At 49.2% G+C, this 20,616-nt stretch overlaps 1 protein-coding gene across 8 annotated transcripts in view; it reads left to right on the top strand.

Moving 5' to 3' along the window:
* The window catches only part of LOC110531730 (adhesion G protein-coupled receptor L3), a 336,356-nt gene that overhangs the window by 240,129 nt on the left and 75,611 nt on the right, over nt 1-20,616 (top strand). For 6 of the 8 annotated variants that reach the window (XM_021615085.3, XM_090183776.1, XM_090183779.1 and 3 more), the window contains exons 9-10: nt 5,637-5,822; nt 9,409-9,447. In XM_021615085.3, the coding sequence (XP_021470760.3) occupies nt 5,637-5,822; nt 9,409-9,447 (225 nt within the window). The remainder of the gene's footprint in view (nt 1-5,636; nt 5,823-9,408; nt 9,448-20,616) is intronic. The other 2 variants (XM_021615086.3, XM_090183775.1) reach the window with 1 other exon arrangement.

Below are 20,616 nucleotides of genomic sequence, written 5' to 3'. Positions count from 1 at the left end.
TTTAATAAGAATATTTCATTCATTCATATCTAGATGTTATTTTTTGTGTTCCCGCATGAGAGAGGGAGGGAGGGGCATGAGAGGGAGGGAGGGGCATGAGAGAGGGAGGGAGGGGCATGAGGGAGGGAGGGGCATGAGAGAGGGAGGGAGGGGCATGGGAGAGGGAGGGAGGGGCATTAGAGAGTGAGGGAGGGGCATGAGAGAGAGAGAGGGAGGGAGGGAGGGGCATGAGAGAGGGAGGGAGTGGCATGAGAGAGAGAGAGGGAGGGAGGGAGGGGCATGAGAGAGAGAGGGAGGGGCATGAGGGAGGGAGGGGCATGAGAGAGAGGAAGGGAGGGAGGGGCGGGAGGGGCATGACAGAGAGGGAGGGAGGGGCGGGAGGGGCATGAGAGAGAGAGAGAGGGAGGGAGGGGCATGAGGGAGGGAGGGGCATGAGAGAGAGAGGAAGGGAGGGAGGGCCATGAGAGAGGGAGGGAGGGGCTTGGGAGGGAGGGAGGGGCATGAGAGACGGAGGGAGGGGCATGAGAGACGGAGGGAGGGGCATGAGAGACGGAGGGAGGGGGATGAGAGACAGGGAGGGAGGGGCATGAGAGAGAGAGAGGGAGGGAGGGAGGGAGGGAGGGGCATGAGAGAGGGAGGGAGGGAGGGGCATGAGAGAGGGAGGGGCTTGGGGGGAGGGAGGGGCATGAGAGAGAGAGGGAGGGAGGGAGGGAGGGGTATGAGAGAGAGAGGGGGGAGGGGTATGAGAGAGAGAGGGAGGGAGGGGTATGAGAGAGAGAGAGGGAGGGAGGGGTATGAGAGAGAGAGAGAGGGAGGGAGGGAGGGGTATGAGAGAGAGAGAGAGAGGGAGGGAGGGGCATGAGAGAGAGAGGGAGGGAGGGAGGGGCATGAGAGAGAGAGGGAGGGAGGGAGGGGCATGAGAGAGGGAGGGAGGGGGGTGAGAGAGGGATGGAGGGGCATGAGAGAGAGAGGGAGGGAGGGAGGGAGGGAGGGAGGAGGGGCATGAGAGAGAGAGGGAGGGAGGCAGGGGCATGAGAGAGAGAGGGAGGGAGGGAGGGAGGAAGGGGCATGAGACCGGCATGAGAGAGGGAGGGAGGGAGGGAGGGGCATGAGCGAGAGAGGGAGGGGCATGAGACCTGGAGAGGTGGAGATGGGCATGAGAGAGGGGTATGAGAGAGGGAGTGAGGGGCATGAGAGAGAGAGGGAGGGGAATGAGACCTGGAGAGGTGGAGATGGGCATGAGAGAGGGGTATGAGAGAGGGAGTGAGGGGCATGAGAGAGAGAGGGAGGGGCATGAGACCGGGAGAGGTGGAGATGGGCATGAGAGAGGGGTATGAGAGAGGGAGAGAGGGGCATGAGAGAGGGAGAGAGGGGCATGAGAGAGGGCGAGAGGGGCATGAGGGGCACTAGAGAAAGAGAGAGCGAGAGGCACGAGAGAGAGGGACATGAGAGAGGGAGAGAGGGGCATGAGAGTGGGAGAGAGGGGCATGAGAGAGAGAGGGAGGGAGGGGCATGAGAGAGGGACATAAGAGGGAGGGGCATGAGAGGGGGAGGGAGGGGCATAAGAGAGGGAGGGAGGGGTATAAGAGAGGGAGGGAGGGGCATAAGAGAGGGAGGGAAGGGCATGAGAGAGGGGCATGAGAGAGAGAGGGAGGGGCATGAGACCGGGAGAGGTGGAGATGGGCATGAGAGAGGGGTATGAGAGAGGGAGAGAGGGGCATGAGAGAGGGAGAGAGGGGCATGAGAGAGGGCGAGAGGGGCATGAGGGGCACTAGAGATAGAGAGAGCGAGAGGCACGAGAGAGAGGGACATGAGAGAGGGAGAGAGCGGCATGAGAGTGGGAGAGAGGGGCATGAGAGAGAGAGAGAGAGGGAGGGAGGGGCATGAGAGAGGGACATAAGAGGGAGGGGCATGAGAGGGGGAGGGAGGGGCATAAGAGAGGGAGGGAGGGGTATAAGAGAGGGAGGGAGGGGCATAAGAGAGGGAGGGAAGGGCATGAGAGAGGGGCATAAGAGAGGGAGGGGCATGAGAGAGGGAGGGAGGGGCATACGACTGGGAGAGGGGGAGGGAGGCAGGGGCATGAGAGAGGGAGGGAGGAAGGGGCATGAGACCGGCATGAGAGAGGGAGGGAGAGAGGGAGGGAGGGGCATGAGACCGGCATGAGAGAAGGACAGAGAGGCATGAGAGAGGAGCATGAGAGAGGGAGGGAGGGACATGAGAGAGAGAGGGAGGGGCATGAGAGGGAGGGGCATGAGAGGGGGAGGGAGGGGCATAAGAGAGGGAGGGAGGGGCATAAGAGAGGGAGGGAGGGGCATAAGAGAGGGAGGGAAGGGCATGAGAGAGGGGCATAAGAGAGGGAGGGGCATGAGAGAGAGAGGGAGGGAGGGAGGGGCATGAGAGAGGGAGGGAGGGAGGGGCATGAGAGAGGGAGGGAGGGAGGGAGGGAGGGGCATGAGAGAGGGAGGGAGGGAGGGAGGGGCATGAGAGCGGCATGAGAGAGGGACAGAGAGGCATGAGACATGAGCATGAGAGAGGGAGGGAGGGAGGGAGGGGCATGAGAGAGGGAGAGAGGGGCATAAGGGAGGGAGGGGCATGAGCGGGAGAGAGGGACATGAGAGAGGGCGAGAGGGGCATGAGGGGCACTAGAGAAATAGAGAGCGAGAGGCACGAGAGAGAGGGGCATGAGAGTGGGAGAGAGGGGCATGAGAGTGGGAGAGAGGGGCATGAGAGAGAGACATAAGAGAGGGAGGGGCATGAGAGGGGGAGGGAGGGGCATAAGAGAGGGAGGGAGGGGCATAAGAGAGGGAGGGAAGGGCATGAGAGACGGGCATAAGAGAGGCAGGGGCATGAGAGAGAGAGGGAGGGGCATACGACCGGGAGAGGGGGAGGGAGGGAGGGGCATGCGAGGGGGAGAGAAGGGCATGAGAGAGGGAGGGAAGGGCATGAGAGAGGGAGGGAGGGGCATGAGAGAGGGAGGGAGGGGCATAAAACCGGGAGGGAGAGGGAGGGAGGGGCATGCCAGAGGGAGGGAGGGGCATGCAAGAGAGAGAGGCATGCAAGAAAGAGAGGCATAAGAGAGAGAGAAGCATAAGAGAGAGAGAGGGGCATGAGAGGGAGTGAGGGTAATGAGAGAGGCATGAGAGAGAGAGAGGCATGAGAGAGAGAGAGAGAGAGAGAGAGGCATGAGCAAGAGAGAGAGGCATGAGCGAGAGAGAGAGGCATGAGCGAGAGAGAGAGAGGCATGAGCGAGAGAGGAGGGATGGAGGAGGGTCATGAGAGAGGGAGGGTCATGAGAGAGGGGGGAGGGGCGGGAGGGAGGGGCATGAGAGAGGGGGGGAGGGGCGGGAGGGAGGGAGGGGCATGAGAGAGGGGGGGAGGGGCGGGAGGGAGGGGCATGAGAGAGGGAGGGGCGGGCGGGAGGGAGGGGCGTGAGAGAGGGAGGGAGGGGCATGAGAGAGGGAGGGAGGGGCATGAGCGGGAGAGAGGGATATGAGAGAGGGCGAGAGGGGCATGAGGGGCACTAGAGAAATAGAGAGCGAGAGGCACGAGAGAGAGGGGCATGAGAGTGGGAGAGAGGGGCATGAGAGTGGAAGAGAGGGGCATGAGAGAGAGAGAGAGAGGGAGGGAGGGGCATGAGAGAGGGACATAAGAGAGGGAGGGGCATGAGAGGGGGAGGGAGGGGCATAAGAGAGGGAGGGAGGGGCATAAGAGAGGGAGGGAAGGGCATGAGAGAGGAGCATAAGAGAGGGAGGGGCATGAGAGAGGGAGGGAGGGGCATACGACCGGGAGAGGGGGAGGGAGGGAGGGGCATGCGAGAGGGAGACAGGGGCATGCGGGGGGGAGAGAAGGGCATGAGAGAGGGAGGGAGGGAGGGGCATGAGAGAGGGAGGGAGGGAGGGGCATAAGACCGGGAGAGGGAGGGAGGGGCATGCCAGAGGGAGGGAGGGGCATGCAAGAGAGAGAGGCATGCGAGAAAGAGAGGCATAAGAGAGAGAGAGGCATAAGAGAGAGAGAGAGAGAGAGAGAGAGGCATGAGCAAGAGAGAGAGAGAGAGAGAGAGAGAGGCGTGAGAGCGAGAGAGAGAGGCGTGAGAGCGAGAGAGAGAGGCGTGAGAGCGCGAGAGAGGCGTGAGAGCGCAAAAGAGAGAGGCGTGAGAGAGAGAGAGCGCACGCGAGAGAGAGGCGTGAGAGCGAGACAGGCATGAGGTGAGGGAGAGGCGTGAGAGATGTGCGCGAGAGATGCGCGGGAGAGGCGTGAGAGATGCGCGAGAGAGGCGTGAGAGATGCGTGAGCGAGAGGCGTGAGAGCGCGAGAGAGAGAGGCACGAGAGAGAGAGGCGTGAGAGAGAGGCATGAGAGGCGTGAGAGTGCGCGAGAGAGAGAGAGGCGTGAGAGCGAGACAGGCATGAGGCCAGGGAGAGGTGCGCGGGAGAGGCCTGAGAGATGCGCGGGAGAGGCGTGAGAGATGCGCGGGAGAGGCGTGAGAGATATGCGGGAGAGGCGTGAGAGATGTGTGAGAGATGCGCGGGAGAGGCGTGAGAGATGCGCGGGAGAGGCGTGAGAGATGCGCGGGAGAGGCGTGAGAGATATGCGGGAGAGGCGTGAGAGATGTGTGAGAGATGCGCGGGAGAGGCGTGATATGCGCGGGAGAGGCGTGAGAGATGCGCGGGAGAGGCGTGAGAGATGCGTGAGAGATGCGCGGGAGAGGCGTGAGAGATATGCAGGAGAGGCGTGAGAGATGCGCGGGAGAGGTGTGAGAGATGTGCGAGAGAGGCGTGAGAGATGCGCGGGAGAGGTGTGAGAGATGTGCGAGAGAGGCGTGAGAGATGCGAGAGAGAGAGTTGGAGGTGGAATTATTGAGGATAATGGAATTATATAAAACCATAAAGGAAAAATGCATTTTTCATGGCTTCAGACCGCTGGAGGGAAATAGACTGGAATGATCATTGCTGTCCCCCCCCCCCCCAAAAGACCTCGCCAAAGCACAGCACGTCAGACAGTTAGGTTCATGCTGCTGATAGACTCTCAGGGGAGAAGTCTGTTGATACTCTGTTGTTCCGGTGTGCATTCACCTATAAAATTCCAGGCGCTGGTGGTTTAATCAGAAAATCTGCGCATGCTAAACAACATTATTTTCTAACAGTTTGTATAATGCCATTTGTCACGGTTGAAATGTGTATGCTGAAAAGGATTAGTCCAAGGCTGAGTGTGTGTTTGGATGAAGGGAGACGGATGACTTCTCTCCTGATGTAACAGTGTTCGACTGGAATTGATTTGATTCTAGCTACTTTAGGTATAATGAGAGAGAGTTTACACTGGTCATTCAGTAACATTGGATGGGATATTGAATACTCATATCAATGAACCAATCATATAACACACTAACACACTGGACAATTTTTTTCTCCTTGAGGACTCCAAGGGAAAAGTTCATTGCCAAATATTGATAATTCTGCACAAAACCCCCAATCTCGACAAGCCCACTGGGCTCAAGTTTGACCAGCCGATGTCCTTTTCTGGTTCTACTATAGCCACATAGCATGATGGTCAGTTGTTAATTGCATGCTATTTGCGTGTCAATGAGTATCTGTATGCAACCATGCATGGTTCATTTGTGTGTATATTGTGGTTTTGCCAGCTCAAAGCCGGAGAGACTGCAGCCATCATTGCCAGGGAGCTGTCGGAGCAAACCAAGAGTAACCTTCAGGCGGGGGACATCACCTACACAGTCAAGGCCATGGGTCAGCTTGTGGACCTACTCGACGTGCAGCTTAGGAACCTTACCCCTGGAGGCAAAGATAGCGCAGCCCGCAGCCTCAACAAGGTATGTGTCTGGGGAAAAGCAATGGCTGTGTGCCAATACTCATTACTGATTTCGGCTCCTCGTCTCCTTCCCTAGGTGACTACTGATCTTGACGGGTGAAAGCAACATAACCAGTGGGCTTTCCAGCCTTCTGCCTTGGTTATCCACATTGCTCAGATCAGTGGTCACCAAGAATAACAAGATGAAGGAAGGAGGATATACACGAGAATGTATTCATAGGTCGAAGAAAGAACTGACTTCACTCAACTTTCTCAACCTGTAGTTAGCATGTGTTTCCTTCCTCTGAAACTTGTATTTCCCCACCAGCCTGACAAGGCCTTCACACCAGGCAAACCTGAACAGTAGGCATTGTTTTAATGATCTGCGCTCCGGCCCCATACCGAATGATAACCTGCATTATTTCTCACGTGTAGCAGTCTGCTGCTGCTCAAGGAAAAGAACCAACAGCCAGCCAACTGTGGGGGTGGGGGGGTATTTTGAAGCCTTGCCTCGTAGGCTGTACTGCTTTACAACACCAAAGTCGGTTGTGGCAATCACTAATTATACCGGCAGACGCATGGATAGGATTATTCCAAACTAGGAAGATTAAAATAAATTACGGGGTTGTACGTCTAAAATGGTGCTCATGCCGCTTGTTTCCTTCGAGACAGAGGAAATGTATTAGATATTGCTGTTTGTCGCCTCAAACTAATACAATTATTCCCCGAATTCACAGTTGGGTACACCTAGGGCCACTCGGGCAAGGTGAGATAAAAATAATACATTATGTCTGTCGAAGCAACCAACGGAAAAGCAAACATCGGTAAAATTCAAAATGTCAGCCGTTAATTTGTTTGAGCAGCTTCACTTGTAGTGGAACACGAACACCTGTTTCCCAATAGCTTCTCTTTGCCGACTTCATTTCATTGCCGCATGCAGCCAGATGTCTCCTTTGAGGTTTTAGTGTTGCTCCCTCCATTGGAGAGCAGGACGATAATGATAGCCAACGGGCCGAGGAGAAGAACATGGCGTCTTGCACTTGTGGTCACCTCATCGACGGCTTTTACGAGGTAGACCTTTTGAAAATAAAAAATGAAGAACAGGTCAAATTCAAGTAACGCTTTAGAGGAGAGTAACCTTTTCGTTTTGTTGCCGTCACATTATCCTGAAACTGAGGGCGATGCGCTGTGAATATATTTCGAAACAAACAATAGCCTAGACTTGCATCTTCTCTTTATGACGATACCCTTAAAAAGATACTAGTAAAAGCAGTGCAGGTCAAATGGGGAAGAAATGCTACATTTAGCTCTGATAAATACTCTTAACTATCTAGTACATCAAGGAACTGCTAAATTCTCCCCTAGCACTCTCTCTGTACTATTCAAGGTTGTCCTCTCCGCTCTGTCCTCCATCATTTCCCCTTTAATCCATGGTGACTTACTGTAGCAGCCCCTAGCGCCGTGCTCCATCCCTCCCTCCCTCCCATTTCTCTGTCTCACGCGCGTGTGTTTACCTCGGAGCTCAATCATTTTTGACACAATCTGCTAAGAGCTAACGCAATGAAAGATTCCTTTGATAGCAAGCACAAAGTCTCTCTGCCGGCAGACAAAGAGCCGATTGAGTTGGTAAACGCCATGATACGTACCACTTTCATGACCGAAGGGCCATGTTGAAGGCGCTAACAGGACCACTTCCAGGAAAGTGGGCTGACTGTAATGCTAGAGTCCTAGAGACGGCACTCACCACAGACAATCAGGAGTGCATTAGCATTTCTTCAAAGCTACGCGCTAGGCTATGCTAACAGAATTAGGTCTCTGTTTATATATTATATTCCCAGCCCAGTGTTACGCGCTAGGCTAGGCTAACAGAATAGGTCTCTGTTTATGTATTCTGTTCCCAGCCCAGTGTTGCGCGCTAGGCTAACAGAATAGGCATCTGTTTATGTATTCTGTTCCCAGCCCAGTGTTACGCGCTAGGCTAGGCTAACAGAATAGGCCTCTGTTTATGTATTCTGTTCCCAGCCCAGTGTTGCGCATTAGGCTAACAGAATTAGGTCTCTGTTTATGTATTCTGTTCCCAGCCCAGTGTTGCGTGCTAGGCTAGGCTAACAGAATAGGCCTCTGTTTATGTATTCTGTTCCCAGCCCAGTGTTGCGCGCTAGGCTAACAGAATAGGCCTCTGTTTATGTATTCTGTTCCCAACCCAGTGTTACGCGCTAGGCTAGGCTAACAGAATAGGTCTCTGTTTATATCTAGTGTTCTCCAACTCCAAGCAACTAGCAGACTTCCTTTATTTCAGATGGTATAATTCCAATTGGGGACACATGTACCCTAGCCAGGTGTTAGTTCTTTAGTGCTACTTTGAAATCTCAACCTACTGGATTGACCCGCTAACATCAGTCCCAGGTATGCCACATTTCAGGTTTAGCCCTACTCCTGCAGTGACGAGGTCTCCAGGTTAAATAGTTCCTCTTTAGTTCCTTTCTCTCCACCTACTCGCAGGAACAAGTGGTAACCTTGAAACTCCAACTTGAAAGCGGAGCTATGTCTCAGCCCCAATCCCCACTTGGACCGTGTGTCTCGTTTCAGTGCTAATTAAGACTGATTCTTTGTGATGTTTTCTATGAGAGGGAATAATTAATGTGCATGCCGTTTTTTCACACAGTTTATATAAAATGAGAAAGTCTTAATTAGCCAAAGTCGAGAGGTGACATTTTGTTCAGCAGTTTTTCTTTTTTTACACAAATCAACTGTACTAGTTCGGGCTTGGACCATCTTGATTACTGTCCGGTAATATGGTCAAGTGCAGCAAAGAGAGACCGAGCAAAGCTGGAGCTGGCTCAATACAGAGCAGCACGGCCTTAACTGCACCTACACAACTAACCTACACAACCTACATGGCAGTCTTTCCTGGTTGAGGGCTGACGTGAGATGAACTGCTTCTCTTCTAGTTTTTATGAGGGGTATTACTGTAATAAAATTCCAGGTTATCTGCGTAATCAAATAACATTCAGCTCAGACACCCATACATACCCCACAAGACATGCCACCAGGGGTCTCTTCAGACACCCATACATACCCCACAAGACATACCACCAGGAGTCTCTTCAGACACCCATACATACCCCACAAGACATGCCACCAGGGGTCTCTTCAGACACCCATACATACCCCACAAGACATGCCACCAGGGGTCTCTTCACAGACCCCAATTCCAAAACAAATTCATGGCAACGCAGAGTATCATACAGAGACATGGTCACATTTTTTATGTTTATTTAATTTATTTGATTTAACCAATTACTCAAGCAAACAGCAAAATTACCTTATTTGTTTTTGTTTGTATTATTATATTTATTTGTTGTGTTTGTTTGTTTATTGTTGTGCATTTAATGTGACTGTCCTCGTGCATCAGTGTTTTGTTACTTGTCGTGTTTTTTTGTGGACCCCAGGAAGAAGAGCTGCTGCATCTGAAAAAGCGAATGGGGACCCATATAAACAAATCAAATGATGTATTTATTTTCTCTCCATCCACACTGTAAACCATGCTAATTGAAGTTGTATGTGTCTACCTTTTGCTAACTGTAACATGTTTTGGTGGTTTGCAGCTGCAGAAAAGAGAGCGCTCATGTAGGATTTACGTGCAGGTATTTTGACTCTTGTCTTTCACCCAGCATCCTCCTACCCAATCCATTGAAATGTTTCTGTTTTGGTGTAAGCATGATTGTGACTTGTTGTCGCACCCTAACGTCATGCTTTGTGCTAGTGAATATTCCTGCCTGTGGAGGAATTTGTTGCTCAATGTTGGGTCTGCTAAGTAAACTTTGACCTCATAAAATTGTGTTTAAAAAAATTGGAGCCATTTATAACACTTAGTTAGGCTATGTTTTGGTCGGGATGCAACTATTGCTAGTTAACGTTTTTGATCCACAGGTCAAATTTTGGGGTCCTCACTTTCTTACCCACATCCTGATGCCCTAATTCTAACGACAACCCCCAGCCCTGCAACCAATTCAACACTCCTTCCCAGCATGCTTGGCCTCTTAATGCTGTTTTCATACCCCTGTGTTGGTGTTGTGATGGCTTTTGAAGAAAGAAACTATATACATATGTAATGCATATGATGTGATAATAACATTGGTTGCTCATGGATTTCACATGAACATTGGTTGCTCATGGATTTCACATGAACATTGGTTGCTCATGGATTTCACATGGACATTGGTTGCTCATGGATTTCACATGGACATTGGTTGCTCATGGATTTCACATGGACATTGGTTGCTCATGGATTTCACATGAACATTGGTTGCTCATGGATTTCACATGAACATTGGTTGCTCATGGATTTCACATGGACATTGGTTGCTCATGGATTTCACATGGACATTGGTTGGTCATGGTTGGATGGTTATGCTCTGGATATGCATGTTAAACAAGATATCATGTTTTTGCTTGAAGGAAATGTCAAGCTGGCGATACCAACAACATCTACTCAACACATTTGAGTTTTTTCTTTACTTTGAAAAGGCTCTCAGAGGATATAAAATGAACCCTATTTAATCCTGTAGTCGTCTACAGCAATATTCTTGCTGACATCACCAGAGATGTGTGCCAACGATCACATGATGATGTAATGGTAGCATATATTCACAGCTGTGAAACGATTAGTACATTGTAATAACCTTCACTGGCTATGCAGTCGCTCAACACTACCATCAAGTAAGTTGACTCTTAAGATTTTCCATAGGACATCCAGGCATTTAAATCCCCCACCGACTTCCACGGTCAACAGCCGAAAGTGACCTCATTTAAACCTGGAGTCAAAACCCACCCTCCACCAGAACTTCCCTGACAGGCAAGACTCATATAGTGGGGGGGAGGCATTATGCATGTGTGTCCCAATTTGTAGGGACTATTTCTTGAGCTCCAGTGTGGAGTTGATATCCAGGCTTGTCAGTAAAATGACATGAATATCGGCTCTGCCTTGAAAAGAGCTGCTGAATGAGTTGGCATGCACGCACGCTTCCCCCCCCCCCACAGATGGTTCCTATAGCTTCCAGATGTTCTACGTATCTGCGGTGGCGTCACATCTGTTAGGCGACATGCATTGGTTGTTTCAAATCCTCCGAGTTGTGTCTGAAGTCACTTCAATATGTAATGGCGGTTTTATTGTGCATTTTCCACCGGATGAAGTAGGTGTGTAGGTGTGTGTGTGTGTGTGTGTGTGTGTGTGTGTGTGTGTGTGTATGTGTGTGTGTGTGTGACACAGCGTATGGCTATGTATAAGTGTGTGTGTGTGTGACACAGAGTATGGCTATGTATAAGTGTGTGTGTGTGTGTGTGTGACACAGAGTATGGCTATGTATAAGTGTGTGTGTGTGTGTGTGTGACACAGAGTATGGCTATGTATAAGTGTGTGTGTGTACGGATTTGTATCAGCTGCCGTTTGCTTATTGTTTTACATGCACTGACTAGGAAATGCATTCTTTATCGATGATACTGTGAGTGAGTGTGTGTGTGTGTGTGTATACACATGTTTATGTGCACACTAGTATCTACGTGTGTGTGTGTGTGTGTGTGTGTGTGTGTGTGAGCAAACTGTTGAACCGTGTACATGGCGTCAACGTGCTCCTGACCGTGTTAAACAAAAGGGGAAGGAATCTTGCTCGACGAACTGGAATAATGGAACACCTACCAGTCTTCCGTATACACAGACTTTGATTGCGCGGCGCTATGGCTTTGAGGGATTTTCATTGATTGAGGAAATTGGGCGTTTTCTCCAACCAGAAGCCCTGGTTGTCATCATAAGGGGTATAATGAAGGCATACAAAAGACACCAAGGTAGATGCCTTTCTCTGCAGCACCTGCCTGCACAGACAGAGATGTACACATGCATAGACACACACACACACACACACACACACACACACACACACACACACACACACCCTCTGTTTTGGAACCAGGCTGAGCACACCATGCGCAATGATCGTTTTCAATAAGGTAAAGACATTATGTTAAATGCTCAACCAGACTTCTCAGGGTGAGAAATAACTTTTTAAAAAATCAAACAAACAGATTATAGCAGTGCAAGGATGGGCTTGGGTGAATTGACTGCCAGTGCACGTCGGAGGGCGCGGATGTTATTGAGATTGGTGATCAGGTATGCACCCCCAACTGCTCGTTAGCCCCCACGCTAATGGGCGATTGGGAGAACGGAGCTGGTGTTTGCTCTCTAATGGAGATGAGACGAGCCCGGTTCACCATCTTGATTTAGGGAGTCCATCTTGTTTTATGTGGAGCGGATGACGGCACCATTCGCATGCCGCCGGGTCTATGCGGGACCATTACGGAATAGCACCTTAGAAAGAGATTCAAGGGTGTCTGTAGTAGACCAATATTTATGGATACTGTAATTCAACATGTCACATTGTGGAGACGTCTTACTGGAAAGGGTTGAGGATATTGGATCCCAATTTAAGCAAAACGTATCTTTGAAAGCGTCATATTAATTGACTCTCTCGTTTAGTAGTTTGTGAGCAATTGCCTTTGCAGACTACGTCAATATAGTGTAGAGCATCATGGGTATTGTCAGTAGGTCCTCTTTGGTCTCTTTTTAAAATGATTTGTTAACTTGATTTACTACAAACATTCAGTGCAAACCCCCCCCCCCCCCCCCCAGCATCTGTTTTCTCCATAAGGATAAGGATGATGTCCCTATCAGATACGTAAAAGGCTTCTGCTCTTTTATTTCAAACAATCAAAATGGCTCCCAGCTTTCTATCCTCTTTGGTGTAGTAAATACTCTCTGGTTTAGTGGCTTAAACACTGTGGTTGTTACTGTGATGATATCCCCTTTGCTTCAAACTAAGGTCAAACGCCTTCTCTTTAAAATGGCCGCCGACACATAACATTTCCAAAGGGAGACGAATTTCTGCTAAGTGTATGTGGAGCGAAGGGATTTATCACATGGTAGAACTTTCCTACGCCGTTAAAGAGGACAGTTGTATCTTGCGTGCGTGAGTGAAGATCATAGACCAAGAAATCCCGGGAATATTGTTTGGATATTGGGTACTGACCCCTTGTTCAACGTAACCCCTTCTCCCCTTATTTCTCGTATATGGGGGGTAATCTAGTGAACGTGTCACTGCAGAAGACGACCTTAGAAAGGCCGGAAGTGAAGCGTTGCCTTGTCCATGAGATTCTACGATTTTTATTGCCGGACAATTTGTTAAAAGATGATGTTAGAATGACCACATAGTCATAAAGACAGTTTCCCCTCTACCCAACCCCCCAACCGCCATTCTGTCCTGCAGTTTACTGTCTGCCGACTCGACCCTCGCTATGTTATATGAGCCGTGTCTGTTCACGGTCAGAGTCCGACAGGGATACGATGAGATCATGGCCATTCAGCGTAAAAGTACCTCTGTCTCAGAGTCGTAAATTCTTAGTTAATTTACCTATAGACCCTTGGACTGCTCATGAAGTGTCTTCCTGCTGTGTTCAGTTAATTTGCAGGGTGAATAGGCTTGACTTGAAGTCGTAGTTGACTTTGTGACGAGGTGCTGTTTGCACATTATTTGACATGGGAGACAATGTTCATATTGACACTCACCTTTGGATGACCTTTCTTGAGTGTGTGTTTTCCTGTTAGTCTTTGTATTGTGATCTTAACTGTTATCTCATGTTATGTGTGTTTGAAAGCCCCACACATTCACTAGTATAACTGTCGATTGCGGATATAGTAGTAGTGACTTTCAACGTGGCACCATCATATGATGCCACCTTTCCAACAAGTCAGTTCGTCAAATTTCTGCCTTGCTAGAGCTGCCCCGGTCAACTGTAAGTGCTGTTATTGTGAAGTGGAAATGTCTAGGAGCAACAACGGCTCAGCTGCGAAGTGGTAGCTGAATGACGCTTCACCATCTGGCAGTCAGACGGACAAATCTGGGTTTAGTGGATGCCAGGAGAACGCTACCTGCCCCAATGCATAGTGCCAACTGTAAAGTTTGGTGGAGGAGTAATAATTGTCTGGGGCTGTTTATCATGGTTTGTGCCCCTTAGTTCCAGTGAAGGGCAGTCTTAATGCTACAGCATACAATGACATTCTAGACGATTCTGTGCTTCCAACTTTGTGGCATCAGTTTGGGGAAAGCCCTTTCCTGTTTCAGCATGACAATGCCCCAATGCACAAAGCGAGGTCCATACAGAAATGGTTTGTCGGGATTGGTGTGGGACAACTTGACTGGCCTGCATAGAGCCCTGACCTCAACCCCATCAAATACCTTTGGGATGAATTGGAGCGGCGACTGCGAGCCACGCCTAATCGCCCAGCATCCATGCCTGACCTCACTAATACTCTTGTGGCTGATTGGAAGCTTGTCCCTGCGGCAATGTTTCAACATCTAGTGGAAAGCCTTCCCAGAAGAGTGGAGCCCGTTATAGCAGCAAAGGGGGGACCAACTCCCAATTAATGCCCCTTATTTTGGAATGAGATGTTCATGCATTGTATGTTATGTTATTACCATACTATATTGTAGAGGGCGAGAAAGAGGGGTACATATGGAGAAGGACCAAATGAAAGACAGAACTCAGAAAGACGGCAACCTCTCCTATATCACAACTGAACATGTTGCAGAAAAAAGTCAACAAGATAGGGGGTGAGAGGAAAAGCGTGTGGAATAAGAAAGTGGAAAGTGAGAAAGTGAGGGTCACTAGTCTGACTCGCGCTCCATCCTTCTTCCATTCTGCTAAGCCGGTGACGGGAGTTTGAGCTCAGCCAGAATCAATTTCCCCGACCTCGAGTTCATTTCATCAATCAGCACACACACCACACGGGCTGACTTGGACCAGTTCCAGGTCCCATACTAATACCCACCCCTTCCTTCCCCCTTCATTGGTATAAATGGCCGCAGCACGATACATTGGCCCTGTTCAAATCTAGATTGCATCATTCCTTCATCCCTTATTTGGAATTATCACTGGTCTGATATTGATCTGGATTGGTGAAAGCTATGTATTGGAACCTGTGCTTTAACCTAGTAGAATTAGATCAGTAACTACTTAAGGAAGGGAGAGGGGGATTAAGGAAGGATGTAATTCACAAGTATTGGAATGGGGGCTTTTTCTTGCCCAGTCAACAGCTTGTCACAACCATAGCATTTGGTGGCGGAGGCTAGCAAGTTGATGATTAGCCTTTCCAGACCAGCCAAGAACCAGAAAGTGTTGGTTTCCCTGGGTGGCTTGGATCTTTCAAGAGAGCAGAGGAAACTGGGGGGGGGGGGGGGGGGGGGCAGAAACCTAACAGTGGTTGAAAGTTTGGAGCTCTGTGAGCCGAACCAGTGCTTTTGACAGATGGAGAAGCAGCCTGGCTGCAGTAAGGCATCAACACTCCTCTACCCCACTACACCGAGTGTGTTGTGCTGCTTGGGTGCATATCCCTCTCTCTCCTCTCCTTCACTCCCCTCCACTCTCCCCTTTGGGAATTAGAGGAGTTTGTGTGTGTCATCCCCAGGGATATACCGTCGATCTCATTTGTCTCTGAAGGCTCCCGGCTGGACGGGTAAACTCACTGCTAAACGTAATTGCTCCAACTTAGTGCCTTCAGAAAGTATTCAGACCCCTTTACTTTTCCCACATTTTGTTGTGTTACAGCTTGTAATAAATATTTATTAAATGTATATTTTGTGTCACTGATCTAGACACCGTACTCCATAAAGTCAGTGGAATTTTGTTTGTAGAACATTTTTGAAATTAATAAAAAATGAAAAGATTAAATATTTTCAGTCTAGTATTCAACCCCTAAATAAATCCAGGAGTTAAAATGTGCTTAACAAATTGCGTATTAAGCTGCATGGATTCATTCCGTGTTCTATAATATGGGCTGTTGTGACTTTATGGGTGAGGGGGGGAAAATAATATCTCATCCATTTTGAATTCAGGGTGTAACACAACAAAATGCAACATAAGTCAAGGGTTATGAATACTTTCTGAAGGCCCTGTATATATTTATTCCCCAACATCATTAAACTTACTTGAAACACTCTTCATGAAGTGTTATACACTGTTGACGTTGAATAATTATGACTCGATACCCGTCCAAGTAATCCAGATTTATATTCGTAATTGATTGATTCTCTATTATGTCCACAGATAAGCATCATAACCCCATATTAAGCAGCTAAGCCCTGTCAAAATGTGACTTCCCGATTCAAAATTAGGGGCTTTATACTTGAATCCGCACTCCAATCAATGCCCTATCATTTCTGAGTATCCCTATCCAAAACACGACTTTATGTCGCATTGACTTGCAAATGCTACCCCATTATGTGCTATTCCCAAAGACTGCAACTAATTCAGTGGCTTAACACAAAATGATGAGTGTATCATGTTGTTGATGGATCCAGCATGTAATCTCTGGAAGGACAAAGTGCATACTAGATAGACTTCATAACATCCTAGAAATATGTCCCTATACTCCGAGCGTTCTACGGTCTTTCTTCTACGTGATTTTCATTCATCACTTGGCTTTCGTCGACTGTATGTACTGTACCTGAAACTGTCCAAGCGACATTTTGTGGATGGTCCAACACTTAATGGTCCAACACTGAATTCTGCACATCCACCCATCTAACACACAGCCACTGATGATTCATTCTTTCAATATTTAAACCAGACCTGACGAAGGGGAAAATATGTCAGTGCCGCAGAGAAAGAGCTCCTTAATTGAGAGCGAATCAACCTCGCCGTCTCCGTTGATGTCAAAAGGTGCGATTGGCTGGAGATAATGAATAATTACATCAAAGTTGGGTGCCTGCCTGCCTTTAAAAAAAGCCTTTAAAAAATGACAGCATCTGTGCGCTGAGGAGTGTGGAAAAGCCAGATGCTGCTATTTGATATTCCCTTCATCGCAGCCCGCTACGGAGTTGAATACGATCACCACTCTTCCTCTACCAGAGATACTCTAGTCTAGCTGCCATTCAGTCCAAAACTGAGACAGTTTGAGGCTGATAACTCTTGTGTGTGTGGATTGTAATGTCTATAATGTTTATAGAATTACTTCATTGTAATCAGTTGAATTCTGCAGGGCAGCTCCCATGTGCTGTTATCGAATTGCATTGCCTGAGGTTTCGTCCCCCAGGTGCTATCATATCATCTTCGAAAACTCCTATTCTCTTTCATAGTCCATTGATCAAAAACGGAACCTGCTGTGGCCGCGGGGATCACACCAAGGTATTGCCATATGCGGCGTTGGAGGAGATTGTTCTCCCTCCTCTTAAAGGGCTTAATGTTTCTCCCTCAGACTCTCGTGCATTTACGATCAAGCGCGGCTTCCATCTTTGCAAACGAGGACGAGTAAATTGGCCTTTGAAGTTGTGGGATATCAGAAGAGGCTGTGATGATTTCTTTAAAATTCGTATTTTGTTCCCACTCTTTTCGGTGCTTTTTTGAAAACCACTGTTCAATAGTCCTTGTCAATGTTGGATTATTATGTTTTGAGATGAAAGAGCAACTGTGAATGCTGTGCATTCATGGATAAGCGTTTTATTTTCAGTTATGATTATGCATTTTCTTCTGTTGCATCAGAGGGATAGAATGGTTCAGCTTGACCAATTAATATTCTATTCAAATGTCTTGCCATCGCCATTTCTACATCTTTAATTGCTCTAAATTGTTCGTCTTCTCCGGAGAATGCTCTCTTTTCTTTCACCCTGGCTTATTGGTTTCTGACTGTTAATTTATTGTGGGATTAGGGAAAACATAATTGAGGTTAAACAATATTAATAGACAATAGTGTTCCTCAGAGAGTGGTCGTCCTGAGGAGCCGAAAACAAAACAACCTGTACGCTATTGGCTGCCTGTACTGAATAATATATTAGGAATATTTCAAAGTATTCTGTTTCACTGTAATTGTATGCATGTGATACTGTAGCATGGAGCAATATGGGGATTATTGGGGCTGAATACATTCATGGGACATTCATGGAAATGCATCAGCCACAGCCTGGCTTTCACCTGTTCAATTATTTAGATAATGTCATTGTTTCTCTTGGAAACATAAGATTTACCATTGCCTGTTTGTGTCATGTATTGTCATGTTGTGTGTTTCTGTCCTTTCCCTTCACCCTGTCTCCCTCTGCTGGTCGTTGTTAGGTTACCTTTTCTCCCCCTCTTTCCCCCAGCTGTGCCTTGTCTCCTCCTAACTACCCATTCACCCCGTTTCCCACCTGTTCCCTTTTTCCCTCTGATTAGGTCCCTATATCTCTCTCTGTTTTTGTTCCTGTCCTTGTCGGATTCTTGTTTGTTGTGTTTCATGCCTGAGCCAGACTATCGTCATGTTTGCTGTAACCTTGTCCTGTCCTGTCGGAATCTGCCGGTCTATCTGAGCCTACCTATGTTTGGTTATTAAAGAAGCTCTGTTTAAGTTAGTTCGCTTTTGGGTCCTCATTCACTCACCGTAACAGAAGAATCCGACCAAGAATGGACCCAGCGACTTCGGATCCTCTCCACTCAGCCGTCGAGATCCAGGGAGCGATGCTAGGCAGACACGAGCAGGAATTGTCTGCTGCTCGACATGCCGTTGAGACCCTGGCCACCCAAGTCTCCAACCTCACAGAACAGGTTCACCATCTCCGCCTCGATCCACCGGCCACTTCCAGGGCTTTCGAATCTCCGGAGCCCAGAATCAATAACCCGCCGTGTTACTCTGGGGAGCCCACTGAATGCCGCTCGTTCCTCACCCAGTGTGATATTGTGTTTTCTCTCCAGCCCAACACTTACGCCAGGAGCACTGCTCGTGTCGCCTACGTCATATCTCTCCTTACTGGACGGGCTCGTGAGTGGGGCACGGCAATCTGGGAGGCAAGGGCTGAGTGTACTAACCAGTATCAGGACTTTAAGGAGGAGATGATACGGGTTTTTGATCGATCTGTTTTTGGGGAGGAGGCTTCCAGGGCCCTGTCTTCCCTATGTCAAGGCAATCGATCCATAACAGACTACTCTATTGAGTTTCGCACTCTTGCTGCCTCCAGTGGCTGGAACGAGCCGGCTTTGCTCGCTCGTCTTCTGGAGGGTCTCCGCGCAGAGGTAAAGGATGAGATTCTCTCCCGGGAGGTTCCTTCCAGCGTGGATTCCTTGATTGAACTCGCTATTCGCATTGAGCGACGGGTTGATCTTCGTCACCGAGCTCGTGGAAAGGAGCTCGCGTTCTCCGTTGCCCCCCTCTCCGCATCACTACCATCTTCCTCTGCCGGCTCGGGAGCTGAGCCTATGCAGCTGGGAGGTATCCGCATCTCGACTAAGGAGAGGGAACGGAGAATCACCAACCGCCTCTGTCTCTATTGCGGTTCTGCGGGTCATTTTGTCACTTCATGTCCAGTAAAAGCCAGAGCTCATCAGTAAGCGGAGGGCTACTGGTGAGCGCTACTACTCCTGTCTCTCCTTCAAGATCCTGCACTACCTTGTCGGTCCATCTACGCTGGACCGGTTCGTCAGCTTCCTGCAGTGCCTAATAGACTCTGGGGCGGAGGGCTGTTTTATGGACGAGACCTGGGCTCGGGAACATGACATTCCTCTCAGACAGTTAAGGGAGTCCACGGCCTTGTTCGCCCTGGATGGTAGTCCTCTCCCCAGGATTCAGCGTGAGACGCTACCTTTAACCCTCACTGTTTCTGGTAATCATAGCGAAACCATTTCTTTTTTGATTTTTCGTTCACCTTTTACACCTGTTGTTTTGGGCCATCCCTGGCTAGTTTGTCATAATCCTTCCATTAATTGGTCTAGTAATTCTATCCTCTCCTGGAACGTCTCTTGTCATGTGAAATGTTTAATGTCTGCTATCCCTCCTGTTTCCTCTGTCTCTTCTTCACAGGAGGAGCCTGGTGATTTGACAGGGGTGCCGGAGGAATATCACGATCTGCGCACGGTGTTCAGTCGGTCCAGGGCCACCTCTCTTCCTCCACACCGGTCGTATGATTGTAGTATTGATCTCCTTCCGGGAACCACTCCCCCCCGGGGTAGACTATACTCTCTGTCGGCTCCCGAACGTAAGGCTCTCGAGGATTATTTGTCTGTAGCTCTTGACGCCGGTACCATAGTCCCCTCCTCCTCTCCCGCCGGAGCGGGGTTTTTTTTTGTCAAGAAGAAGGACGGGTCTCTGCGCCCCTGCATAGATTATCGAGGGCTGAATGACATAACAGTTAAGAATCGTTATCCGCTTCCTCTTATGTCCTCAGCCTTCGAGATCCTGCAGGGAGCCAGGTTTTTCACTAAGTTGGACCTTCGTAACGCTTACCATCTCGTGCGCATCAGGGAGGGGGACGAGTGGAAGACGGCGTTTAACACTCCGTTAGGGCACTTTGAATACCGGGTTCTTCCTTTCGGCCTCGCTAACGCTCCAGCTGTCTTTCAGGCATTAGTCAATGATGTCCTGAGAGACATGCTGAACATCTTTGTTTTCGTTTACCTTGACGATATCCTGATTTTTTCACCGTCACTCCAGATTCATCTTCAGCACGTTCGACGTGTCCTCCAGCGCCTTTTAGAGAATTGTCTTTTTGTGAAGGCTGAGAAGTGCACTTTTCATGCCTCCTCCGTCACATTTCTCGGTTCTGTTATTTCCGCTGAAGGCATTAAGATGGATCCCGCTAAGGTCCAAGCTGTCATTGATTGGCCCACCCCTAAGTCACGCGTCGAGCTGCAGCGCTTTCTCGGCTTCGCGAACTTCTATCGTCGTTTCATCCGTAATTTCGGTCAGGTGGCAGCTCCTCTCACAGCCCTTACTTCTGTCAAGACGTGCTTTAAGTGGTCCGTTT

Source organism: Oncorhynchus mykiss, chromosome 9, assembly GCF_057628025.1.
Source record: "Oncorhynchus mykiss isolate SJ-2025 chromosome 9, ASM5762802v1, whole genome shotgun sequence".
Taxonomy (NCBI): Eukaryota; Metazoa; Chordata; class Actinopteri; order Salmoniformes; family Salmonidae; genus Oncorhynchus; species Oncorhynchus mykiss.
This window is presented reverse-complemented; position numbering and strand designations above follow the sequence as displayed.